The sequence below is a fragment of the Sabethes cyaneus genome, chromosome 2, assembly GCF_943734655.1.
Source record: "Sabethes cyaneus chromosome 2, idSabCyanKW18_F2, whole genome shotgun sequence".
Taxonomy (NCBI): Eukaryota; Metazoa; Arthropoda; class Insecta; order Diptera; family Culicidae; genus Sabethes; species Sabethes cyaneus.
In genome coordinates, this window is record NC_071354.1 from 204,302,226 (window position 1) to 204,315,853 (window position 13,628).

General features: G+C 41.5%; 1 protein-coding gene across 1 annotated transcript; it reads right to left on the reverse strand.

Annotated features, from left to right (window-relative positions):
• Positions 1–3,963: 3,963 nt before the first annotated feature.
• Positions 3,964–4,758, reverse strand: LOC128738229 (uncharacterized). The gene is made up of 2 exons (XM_053833215.1): positions 4,530–4,758; positions 3,964–4,467 (listed from the first exon to the last, which is right to left on the reverse strand). The coding sequence occupies exons 1-2, from the start codon at positions 4,531–4,533 to the stop codon at positions 4,037–4,039; spliced, it is 435 nt and encodes a 144-aa protein (XP_053689190.1). The 5' UTR covers positions 4,534–4,758; the 3' UTR covers positions 3,964–4,036.
• Positions 4,759–13,628: the final 8,870 nt, after the last annotated feature.

Sequence of the window (13,628 nt, forward strand, 5' to 3'; positions counted from 1 at the left end):
AAACATAAAAACCTAAAAACTAGAAAACACAGAAATAAAAAAAATCGATGCGAAATAGAAAAGAAAGGAAAGAGCATAATCTGAAAACAAAAAAAAAACAGAGAAGAGATAAAATAAAGAACACAGATATCAAAGAGAGGAAAAAATATATCAGAGAAAAATCATAGGATACATAAAAAAAGGAAAACAGCGATATCAGAAAATAGAAGTGACGTGGAAAACAGATATTAGTAAACAAAGAAACTAGAAATCATAGTGAACGGAATCAGAATACAAAGAAAATAAGTGGAATAGAAAACAGAAAACAAGTAACAGAAAACAGAGGAAATGAAGAAAATGGTATAATCTGTAAACAGGGAAAAGAGATAAATTAGACAGCAAAGAAAATACAGAAAACAAGGAGAAATCAGTAAACAGAGGAAATATAAAAGTTAGAAAATTAGAAACAGAGACAGCAAGAACTATACAGAATATACAAGGAAACAAAATATAGGAAACAGAAAACAACGAAATAAATAAACAGAGGAAACTGAGAAACCGGACTAAACAGAAAACAAAACGGAGGAAACAAAAATTAGAGAAAAGATTAATCAGAACTGAGAAGTCAAAGAAATTGAAAACCACAGAAATTGGGCCCTATTCTCACCTTTTTTTGATGAGAGCACAATTTGCGGTTCTGAAAGTAACCTAGGTGACATCGATCAGCTAAATAGGGACTGCAAGGTGCTTTTAAAATTGACTGTAAAAATAGGGCCCGTGAGGGAAGTGAGGTGTCTGTTAGAATAGGGCTCATTATAATACAGAGAAAATTAGAGTAATCAGTAAATCGAAGACAAAAAGGCTATCTAATTATATACATTACTTAACAAATATATGTACATATATACAAAATAAATATTACATCCGCCTGGCCTACTGAGCAACATTTATCGCAGAGATGATTCCTTGAAATGTATCAAGATCAAACATTATTTGATCAATGATACATTTTAAAATCTACAGGGGGAGAAGAACCGGCGACAACAGTATCATCCGTTTCGATATTTAGATGCTCCAGTAGTTGTGGTAGTATCTGTAGTGGCGGAAACTCGAAATATTCCATTATTTTTGCAGATTTTAGTACAAGTTTCTTTGATACTTACCAAATAATACTGGTACTGGTAGTTCGATACTTATCAAACTTGTACTAAAATCTGTAAAAATAATGGAATAATTCGAGTTTCCACCACTACAGGTACTACCACAACGACTGGGGTATCTACTGTATATATAGGATAGTTGTAAACGTTAGGAACATCATCACTAATTAAGGTTATTTGATACTCCGTGCCCTCGGGCACGTGAACTCATGACATTAACCACAAGTCAAGCTGCAATAGGCCAAAGTTATAGTGATTTTACATTCTTACCGTCTCGTAAGACGTAGTTCTACAAGGAAAACAGAAAATAGAAAAAAGAGGAATCTGGTACCAAACAAAACAGAAATAACAAAAAATAGAAAACTGAGAAATTATAAAACAGAAAACATCGAAATCAGAAAACCAAGAAAACAAAATGGAGAAAACAGAATATAAAGAGAACTGAAAAATCGCAGAAAGAAGCAAACGGAGAGATCAGAAAATAGAGCCAACGAAGAAAAACAAAAATAAACAGAGGCATTAGAAAACAGAGAAAATAAATTCCTATAGTTCCCTCGTTTTCAGGAAGGTTTTAATTGAATGTTGGTGTGAAACCCGCTGAATTTGCGAAAGACACTATACGCTCTGAACCATTTGAACCATTAATAAACTAACACAGAAAAGGCAATATAAATATATACTTTCTGTTAGAAAATTTGTGTTTGCACAAGTGTAAAAACTGCAAGGTTCGTCTTGGTAAGTACAGCCGTCTCATCAATTTTTGCTTGAATTATCTGTTTGACTGGAATGTTGTTCATGACGCATACCTGTGCTCTGCGTGCATTCTTCTTCTATTTGCAATGCTATCTCCACCTTCAGTTAGTCATTCCGATTGTCCTATTTCGTACCATACTCCACAGGCGGAAAGAATTCGCGAGGCATCCGGGTTTCATCCTACGATCCAGATGACCCGACCCATCAGCTAACGCAAACCGGTAGCGGAGCAGGTGGAACCAGCGAGATGTACAGCAGTGGTAACGGCAGCGGAAACGGTCGAGGTACCGGATACAGTACCGGTCACAGTAACTACATTGCCCCACCGACGCTCGGCAGCCAGCGGAAATTCATGCCAGCCGGCGGGGCACCGCAGAAGGTATCGACCATCAGTCAGAACTATAACGAAAAGACCATGCTGTTGAGTAGCGATGACGAGTACCAGTAGAAGAGTTGTTTCCCGTCATTCCTCTTTGTGTTAATTAATGGGGAGCAGGTTAAACTATACGTTTATTTTGTGTAATATGTAAATGTGCCATTTTCCGTAACAATATAAGATGACAAAAGGAAGCTTTTACTATGCTAATAAAAATCAGAGCCAAGTGTTAGCGTAGGGTAATACTAACTATTGTAGTAACAAACAGGAAATGGAAGTAACATAGTTATTCATATATGATAGTAACGATTAATTCGGTACTCAATTGATGTGAAGTATACTATTTGCTTGTTTCGGATGATTACTGTAAGATAACGCTAGTTATCGACGCAAAAAAACTCATACTTCACATTAACTTAGTAGCGGAATAATACTCAATAACCTACCATTGCAATTCCAAGACGGGATTTAGTGTAAAAATGAGTACAGAACTATATAAAAATAGTACTTGATGTTATGCGGCACCGAATATTGGAGTACACTTTCAATAGTTGCTGCTGAAAGAGAGCTGAAGACAAAACTACATTTTTTCATACCGTCTGAAATGCATAAAATGTTTCTGTATAGATAGTACAAGCAGAAAATCGCATTTTTATTGCTTACTTTACTTGTATATGTTCTGGAAACGAAAGTTGAACGCAAGGGATAAAAAAGGCTAATAAAATATCACAAAAAATTACTTGTCAGGATTGGGCTTCATAAACACCTTTCAGTGACATGTCGAAAACCATGTTGACTTGTCAAAGCTTACTTTGACGCACAACCTCTTCAACATCACGAGAATAGTAGATAGTTCTGAACAATAAAAAATACGTTTGAAATGGAAAACAATAATTTCACTTTTGTTAATAGCACATTGCAATCGCGTGCGCGGCAATGAATCGATATGCAAACTGTTTTTACACCGGGCGTTTCAACACGAAGCAAAAACAACAACCAGAACTAGCTGTAGGTGCAAGAGTACAATATTCCTGCCAATCCCAAAGCATATTTGATATGTAAAAAAGTCCACTGTAAGGTTAAAACTGGCACTTTCAAATAGTTTTGTTCATTTTTTCGCAATAAAAATAAATCCGCTGATATGTGTAAAAATTAAGTATTAAAATCATTTGTTGAAAAAATAAAACATAAAAAGTATATCTAGTATATGAAAACTCTTCCCAGAGGGGTAGGGTTGTCAAAATTTTAAAATCCATAAGAAGTAATACTAAATGATCTGTCTTACTACGTGCACGTACATATTTGTACTGTATTGAGCTGTGCACAATACGAAACGTAATGAATTTTTACTTACTACATGTGGATTATTCCTTAAAACAGAAACAAAAACCTTTTTTATTTAAATACACACAGCTTTGTGAGCACCGGCAGAGAGTGAAGGGGCGTCTAAAATGTACATTTATAATAGTTGAAAACAAAATAAACTGAATGGGAAATGCAAAATCACTACTCACTATTAGCTATCTGGAACAATGAAAATGGGCATCTCGACAAACAAAAAGTTGTTATTACTGATTAGAAGAGGCAGCGTAAACCTAAAGTCAAACAAAGGTAAACCTTGATACAATTTCTAAAACTGCGTATATATAATAAAGGTGAATATTATTTTACGAGTGCTGGCAAAAACCAATAATATATCACAAACCACTGTCAATTTATTATCGACCCCAAAAAAAAATCACATCAATCATTCCAACAGTTTAACACCTTATCGCTCGCACAGCACTTCGTAGCTTTGAACGGCCACTTCCGCTCCGCCGTAGGGAATGTAAACGCATCCATGTGACCGCTGCACCTTGCCCACCGTGTGTGAACCTTCGTGGTAAGCACGTCCCACGTACAGAACCTCTCCGTCGCCGGTATGGCCGCCAACAACCGCATCCGGTGGGATTTCTCCGCCGGTAGCCGAGTCCCACACCAGCTCCTTCCGGCAAAGTACTTCAACGCTGGAAACGAGTACTTCCTCCCCACCGTACGCAACGTAAGCGGCACCTTTCTGCGGTATCACTTTGGCGGGCAGTAGATCACCGCCGTGGTTTGCGCGGCCTACGTAGATCATGCAACCATCACTGTCCTGACCTCCTTCGACCATGTTCGGCGGATGGGGTCCCGATGTACTTGCCCATACCCATTTCGTAGCTAAAAAAACCGGTAAATCATTTACTATTTCAGAACCTCTACACAGACCTTCGATATATTACCCATTTTAGAAAGAAACGCCTTCGCCGATAAGCGGTGTTCTCATCAACAGGACTGCCACGATACTGGTACTTCAGCTTTTAGAGATACTTTAAAACAACTGTGCCAACAAGTTGTGCGTTGCTCTTATCTAAGTGCGAGACACCATTGTGCTTTTCGGTCCGTACGCTGGTATTGGGAATTCCTACATTCAACCGATGAAAGCCTTCGGCGGTCGAGCATCCGCTATCTTTTGAGGTGAGTAAATTATTTGCACAACGTTTGAACAACTGTTCCATTTATAACGATCTCCTCCACCCTTTAATGTGTATTGTTACTACTGGGACGCGATTAGTCAGCATACTGGACTATTAGTTTGTTTTGTTTTGAAAACTTCAATTCTAATGAGTCATGAAATATGGATTTTATGCAAAATATGGAACAACATTGTTCCTGACATAGTAGTATAAATTCAATTATTAAAAATGTAGTCTTTTTCGCTGTAGGTTTACAGTGTAGTTAGCCCACTTTGAGAGAATAAATTCTCCAAAATAACCGGAAGTGAATGAAAACCGGCAGTATTTTAGCAGTAATCTTCCATCCGTATTATTTTAGGAGGCTGATCTTTAATATATCATGACACCGGATGACCACGTCGTCCACGTATCCACTACTCCTGTATTCCTGTATTCTGCCCTTTACCAAAGTAAGATTAGTGAAAAACTAGCTTATAGGCTAACTTGCCAGCTTATTTTCAAACACAAAAGTTATTAATGGGGCATTCGCAGAACCAGTTGTTATCTATAATATTGCTGAATTTGCTTTATCTGTTGTACTTACTGTGCTATAAGACTGCTACCCTATTGGTAGCGAAATGCGCGCTCACCGCGCCACCAACGGAACGGCATCTTTATAGCACCATGAACATAAAAAGTAAAGCAATGCCTAATTCAGCAATATTGTATATAGATAAACAGCCTCATTCTTGTTTTCATTCAAATCAATTCGAACGTGCGAACTTCCCTTCCTTTTTGTTAATTCTAATATGAGTTCATGATACATTGGAGATTTAACTTAAAATCTTCAAGGACGCTTACTCTCAACTTTCGTTCTTAATCTTTCGCCATTGTTTTTCCGCCTTTTACCGTTCATTTTTCGTTGTTTAGTTTTTTCGTCTTTTGACTTTAATTGCTTGTCTTTTTTGTTATATGTACTGTGTCGCCTTTTGGTGTCGTCTTTTTGCGTCTTTTTTTTGTCTTTTTAACCTCTTTTAGTCGTTTTTCGTTCTTTTTAACATCTGCATCACGTTGGTCAACGCCGCCTGCAAGGTGCTTTCCCAGATTTTGTTGCGTCGTCTATCCCTAATAGCAAGATAATTCGTTGGGCAGTTTCAGGTGGACTTTATGGAAGCCCGTGCTACTACGGATCAAATTTTTGCTTTCCGACAAATCCTCCAGAAATGTCGAGAGTACAACGTGCCCACGTATCATATTTTCGTGGATTTCAGAGCAGCATACGGTACAGTTAAACGAGAACAGCTCCAGGCTCCAAGAGGCTCCAGAGAAAGCAACGTTTGCCTCCCACGGACAGTGACTAGTGACGACGATGAACTAGAAGTGGTTGTTGAGTTCGTATATTTGGGATCTCTGGTCACCGCCGACAATACACGGTGTTACACGGAAAAAATACCTCTCAAATGACCTAGTGTACGTTGTTAGTCACACCTAGTACATCATAAAAACACATTTTAAATCTTCCTTACGCCCCAAAAGTGAACACTGACAATTCCACCAGCTTCACAGTAGCGGGACAACAAGTTGAGCAGGTAGACGCCTTTCAATATCTTGGTAGCCAGACAACGCCTGATGGTGGTACCAAGACTGATATAGCCACACGGATCAGGAAGGCCAGGGGTGCCCTTGCAGGTCTGCGAAACATTTGGCGCTCAAACCAGATCACTCTACGTACGAAAACCCAAATCTTTAATTCAAACGTTAAATCCGTACTGCTGTATGCCTGGAAAATGTGGTGCGTCTCAGTGGAGGCAACGCAAAATCTGCAGGTATTCATTAACCGGTGCCTGCGATACATCGTTCGTGCCTGGTGGCCTGATATCCAATGAGGAACTGCATCGTCGGTGTCATCAACGGCCGATAGCCACAGAAATTGGTGAGCGTAGGTAGAAGTGGATCGGTCACACCTTGAGGAAAGGAGCGAACGAGGTTTGCAGAGAAGCACTCGACTGGAATCCACAAGGACAGCGTGGAAGAGGCAGACCCAGAGGCTCATGGCGACGGAGCTTAGCCAACGACATCCGGGCTGTAGACGAGAACCTGTCCTGACGACAGGTTGAAGCCATGGTGGGTAACCGTCAGCAGTGGAGATCTCTGATTTCATCCCTTTGTTTTGCCGGACCGGCGGACATGGACACATAAGTACGTAAGTACATAAGTAACACCCCAAAAATTTCAAGTAATTGTAAAAACACGGTTTTGGCTAGGTGTCTCATGAATAACTCAATCATTTTCCAGCCAATTTTACGTTTTTTATACGTTTATACACTCAAGTACTTTTTTTTACACGGTTTAGTTTTTTGAGTATTAAGAACGGGGTAACTTAGAGACCATTCATTTATTTCTCAATACATTTGGGAGTAGCTCGACATTCCTCACGTAGATTGTAAATAGTTCCTTAGCTGCACCGTTTTCGAGTAATCGAAAAAAACAAACCGTGTAAAAAAAGACTTGAGTGTAAAAAGCTTATAGAACAAGCTTTCTGGATATATACACATTCACGATGGTTTTACATAAATTAGACGAGATTTTTTCAATTAAATATAAAATTTAACTAAAAAAATGAAATTTTTCTCTCTTTACGGGTCTGACTGACCTTAAAAATGACCCACATTCCTCAGCTCAACACCACTTGTTTTGTATTCAATGCTAAGCCTTTGTTCAAAATTTTAACCAAATCGGTCAACCTTTGTGAATTAGAGAACATATTTAAGAGTTGTAGAATTTTTTGCTTTTCATATATCATCCGCCTAATCTTACAACTGAGCATGTTGCTTACGATTTCTATCTAGATATCTAGTTGTAAGATTGAGTGGGTAGTATTAGAAAGAATATACAGTGTCTTTAAATCCGCCTTTTGATCCGAGGGTCCTAGGGCCGAGTCTCATATACCATTCGACTCAACTCGGCAATCTGACAACGGTTCTAGGTCCATACGCCTGTAAACCCAAAACCACATGACATGACACGTGACATGGGTAAATTCAATGTGTTTGTATTAAAATATATTCAACAATTTTGTCGACAACCGGAAAATGATTCTAGTTGACCGTTAAAAGTTAAACTCTGTGGCAAAAAAATGAGACCTTGTCGAAATTCATAAATTAATTAAAGCTTTGGATGGCCAATTGCATATTTTCTTACAGCACCTTGTTCATTTCATTCTCCAAAAGTGAGTTTTTTTTGTAAATATTGACACAATTTTCTTTTTACCATACCTACGATTTGAAGTGCCACCAGAAATTTTGATTTACGCTTTCAAGCTTGAAATTTCATAGCCAGTTGTGAAGCACAGGAAAATTTACGGGGCTGGTTGTACGATCCTCGTCATCGTTGTCAGCAGCTAAGAGGCGGGGTGGTTCGTGCTGTTTCAAACTCCATTCAATTCGATCTTCCCACCCAGTAAGCTTCGAGGTACGATGCTGGTCTAACAAGCCAGTCGTCGTATGTTAGAGCCAGTAGGATACTTGCACTAGCCCCGTAACTGTTACCCCGTAACACTAATAGCCGGCTTCTATGTCTGTCGATAAAGAAGGGTCAAGTCTTAGAAAGACGTTAAAGACCAAGGTTTTTTTCAATACGATCTTGGGTTACTCGTCGCCCATTTCCCAGGCGTTTCCGAAGTAGCAGTTTTTTATTTAAAAAAATGTGGTGTTAGACCTTGACGAGCCATCGCGCACGTTGAGATCCTCTGTTCTGGGTGCCGGTGGAGTTGTTTCATAGAACCACTCTCCTTACGACGTGTCCGGTTAACCGTATTTTACTGACTTTCGCCAAATGTACGTTAGTAATCTCCCCAAGCAGTTTCTGTTACCTGATTCACGCACCAATACTACTCTGCACTTTCATTCAGTCAGCATTTTTATATGTATAACTAGCTGACCCGACAAACTTCGTATTGCCACAAATTAAACTGTGTTGTACATAAATCGTGAGTCTCGGATGACCTTTGTCACAATCTCGAGTTTTGAAAGTTTCTGGGGAGTTCATGGGTGTTTTCATATAAAAATTTTCCTCACAGTAAAGTAGAATAAACAACTCCCCCCATAGCTTAGCCTGATAAAACAAAGCGGATAGCATTTGAATATTCGCCAGCATTACAAACCATTTCGCCGAATATCATTTTGCGGAACACCAATTCTCGGTTGACCATAACGCGGAATATAGAGTTTCGCAGAATACCATTTCGCGAAAAACCTTACACGGGAAGTACCATTTCACGGAAAATCTTTTCGTAGAAAGTACCATTTCGCACGGATGACCCAAGTGAAGGAAAGTAATAGAGGGCAGTAGATCTAGGAAAATAAATAAACCTAGATAGAGGTGATCTCCACGGGGGGCTGCCACGCCGCAGTGGCCGGTGCTTCCGACGACAGGTCGCCAGCAACACTCGCGGCCGGTGGCCATCTCGCGCTGAATCATCTAATGTTACTATTGATAGTTTTTGGTCTTGTTATTGACTTATGTTTTATGAAAGAGTCTAAAATTTCTCGAGTTCGATTAGTTTTTGAGTTACGCAAAAATTCCTGTTTTATTTGTATGAGAGTCCTTATCCCCCTACAACAGGGGTGAAGGGTCTCAAACCATCATAAAAAATGGGAGCCCCACCCTCTTAGTGGGGGAAGGGGTCTCTAACCATCATATGAACCTTCCCTGGCCCCAAAAACCTCTACATGCAAATTTTCATGCCGATTGGTTCAGTAGTTTTCGATTCTATAAGGAACATCCCGACAGACAGACAGAAATCCATTTTTATAGGTATAGATAGATGATTAGATTGCAAATAAGAGTTACGTGCTGATATGTATCCAACAAAATCGTAATCGACGCGCAAAAGCCCGCCACGAGCATTGTCAAATCCATAAAAACTATTGGTCTACTAAGCGGTTTGTACATTGTCTGGTTAGTACGGCGGCTTATGCCTCTTAATCTTAGCGTTTTGCGAAGGGCATAGTAGGTTCGATGTACTGCTTGAATATGCCGCTGGATCTCCTTATTTGTGTTGTTGTTCACGGCTACCAGCGATCCCACACTGCTCCTAGCCTCCGCTTGCGGTTTAGCGCAAATGGTCTCCGCCATTGCAATGTTTTAGGCCTCAAACATCAAAGTCCCTTGCGTAGCTTAAAACTCTGCTACCTTTACTGAAAATGAAACCTTATTTTTTTTATTTATTCAGCCGAGAGCCGGGGTGACTCTTGCCGTATCAAGAATTCCTCTCCATTGTACTCGGTCCTGGGCTACTCGTCGCCAATAGGTTGCGCGTCTCGACACACGCAAGTCGGCTCCAACCTGGTCGAGCCGTCTAGCACGTTGAGCCCCTCTATTTCTGGTGCCGGTGGGGTTCTTGAAGAGAACGGATTTCACTACACAGTCGTCCGGCATCCTTGCGACGTGGCCGGCCCACCGTAGTCTCCCAACTTTCGCCAGGTGTACGATGGGAATCTCTCCGAGCAGTGCCTGTAGCTCGTGGTTCATACGTCTCCGCCACTCTCCGCTTTCCGTCTGTACTCCGCCAAAAATAGTCCGCAACAGCTTTCGTTCGAAAACGGCAAGTGCACGTATGTCTTCCGTAACTAAAGTTACTGTCTCAAGTCCGTAGAGGACTACCGGTCTGATTAGCGTTTTGTTCATCGTTAGCTTTGTGCGGCGGTGTATGCTCCTTGATCAAAACGTCTTGCGAAGGGAAAAGTAGGCTTGATTGCCAGCTTGAATGCGTCGTTGGATCTCCTTACTCGTATTATTGTCGGCGGTGACCAGAGATCCCAAATATACGAACACATCAACCACTTCCAGTTCATCACCGTCAATAGTCACTGTCCGTGGGAGGCAAACCTTACTATCGCGGGAGCCTCTTCCTACCATATATTTGGTTTTCAACGCATTAATTTGCAACCCTATCCTCCTAGCCTCCGTTTTTAGTCTGGCGTAGATTACCTCCGCCGTCCCACGGTTTCTAGTAATGATGTCGAGGTCGTCTGCAAAGGCTAGGATTTGGCTACTCTTACTGAAGATCGTTCCCCTCGTTTCAATGCCCGCTCGCTGGATCACACCTTCAATAGCGATATTGAATAACATACAGGACAGTCCATCCCCTTGCCGTAACCCTCTGCGCGATTCGAAAGGGCTTGAGAGTGTCCCCGAAACGCGCACGTAGCACATCACTCGTTGCAGAGTAGCTTTGATCAGCCGCGTCAATTTGTTCGGAAAACCGTACTCGTGCATTATCTGCCATAGCTGTTCGCGATCAACGGTATCGTATGCTGCTCTGAAATCCACGAAAATATGATGCGTGGGCACGTTGTACTCTCGACATTTCTGAAGGATTTGTCGGAGAGTAAAAATTTGATCCGTAGTAGCACGGGCCCCCATAAAGCCCACCTGATACTGCCCTACGAATTCTCTTGCTATTGGGGATGGACGACGCAACAAAATCTGGGAGAGCACCTTGTAGGCGGCGTCGACCAGCGTAATGCCGCGGTAGTTACAGCAGTCTAGCCGGTCACCCTTTTTGTAGATGGGACAGACTACGCCTTCCATCTACTCCTCCGGTAGTTTCTCTTTTTCCTAAATCCTTGAAATTAGCCAGTGAAGTGCCGTTACTAGCGGTTCTTGGCCATTTTTGAAGAGTTCTGCCGGGAGTCGATCCTTCCCGGCGGCTCTATTATTCTTCAGCAGACCGATTTCTCGTCGGATCTCTTCGAGATCGGGAGCCGGTACGCTGTTGTCGTTTGTAGATACTCCGAGTTTAACTTCCATTGCGTCTCCTGCTGCTATATCGCCGTTGAGGTGTTCATCGAAGAACTGCTTCCACTTGTCGACCACCTGGCGCTCGTTTGTGATAAGATCCCCTCCCTCGTCCTTACACATATCAGGATTTGGTGTGTGGGCCTTGCGAGTTTGGTTTACCTTCTCGTAAAACTTGCGGGTATCATTAGCCCGGAATAGTTGTTCAAGCTCCTCACGATCTCTGTCCTCCTTCTGGCGCTTTTTCCTTCTCAGGATCGTGGTCAACTCATTCCTCGCTCGTCGATACTTGGCCAAATTCTCTTTCGTGGATATGCTCAGATAGTTTTCCCAAGCTCTTTTTTTCCTCTCTATCGCTTCTTGGCATTCCCCGTCAAACCAATCATTTCGTGCACTCGAGGTTTCCACACCTAACACCGCGGTTGCGGCCTCGTTGACGGCTGAGCGTATCCTACTCCATCCGTTTTCGAGGATCGAAGCATCTAGCTCCACAGAAGAAGGTAGAGCTTCATCCAGTACGCGCGCGTAGTTTTCGGCAGTTCGCGGGTTGTCTAGTTGCCGAATGTTTAGCCGAGGAGGGCGACTTTGTCGCGAGGTATAAACCGTCGATAGTTTTGAGCGCACATGTACTGCTACTAGGTAGTGGTCCGAGTCAATATCCGCACTCCGTAGGGAGCGTACGTTGGTGATGTTCGAGAAAAAACCGGCCCTCGATGAGAATATGGTCGATTTGGTTCGAGGTTCGTTGGTCAGGTGATCTCCAGGTGGCCTTGTGGATATCTTTGTGAGGAAAGAAGGTGACTTTTTTTTTCCATGTTGGGTATTTTTATCACTGCGACCATTTGTTTGATCTATTGTGATATATCCCCCATTTTACTATAGCTATGTTGTCAAGATGACACACCACTATTAGAAGCGACCGTCATTGTTTGACTAATAGCATTTGTCCAGTCCGGTGATACATTTCGGATAAAGTGCACAGCCCTCTGTCGAAGAACCTTAATCTTTTATTAAAAATTGCCGGACATCGGCATAACAGGTGTTCCGAGTCTTCCTTTTCTATGCCACAGAAGCGACATATATCATCTTGAAGTTTTCCCATTTGCTTCAGATGATAGCGGCTCGGACAATGTCCTGTTATAAGACCAGTATAAATGCTTAGATCTTTCTTCGAAAGCTCCAGTATTTTGCGAGTAATTGAAACGTTTGGAGAGATGAAACGTTTCGACTGCCTAGCATTGAAAGTGTTATTCCAATTTGATTCCACCTTCGTACATTCCCATGCCTTCAGCTCCATTTTTAAAACAGAAGCAGATAGGCCGCAAAAGGGCTCAGGTCCTATAAATTGATGAGAAGATCCGAATCTTGCAAGCGCATCAGCCCTTTCATTTCCATCAATTCCACAGTGACCTGGGACCCAATATAAGTTGACTTGGTTACGGCAAGATAATTTTTGGAGTGATTGAATACATTCCCAGACGTGTTTTGATGAGCATGTCGCCGACTTTAAAGCATTTAGAGCTGCTTGACTATCGGACATGATGCATATATTTGAATGTCTATAGTTTCTGCGCAAGCACACAGTAGAACACTCTAGAATTGCTTGAATTTCAGCTTGGAACACAGTTGGCCATCTACCCATAGAAATTGACATGTCTATTCCTGGGCCAGTTACTCCTGCTCCCACTTGGTTGTCCATTTTTGAACCATCTGTGTAAAAAACCGTCGAGCCTTGGCGAAGATCGGGACCACCGTCTTCCCAGGAATCACGCCTAGGCTCAAATACACGAAAAATTCGGTCAAAGTTGTATTTTTTCGCCATCCAGTCTTCATTATTGATTACCAGAGGATTAATACTAATAGTCTTTAGAATACTGAGATGACCTGTAAGATCACCATCAAAGAGGTTCATAGATCTTTTGATCCTCAGAGCACTCTTTTCAGCTTCTAATTGTATGAACTGATGCAGTGGAAGCATATAAAGTAAAGCATCCAATGCCTTCGACGGTGTACTTCTCATTGCACCTGTTATTGAGAGAGTGGCTAGCCTTTGAAGTCTTTCTAACTTTTTCTGAGAAGCTTTCT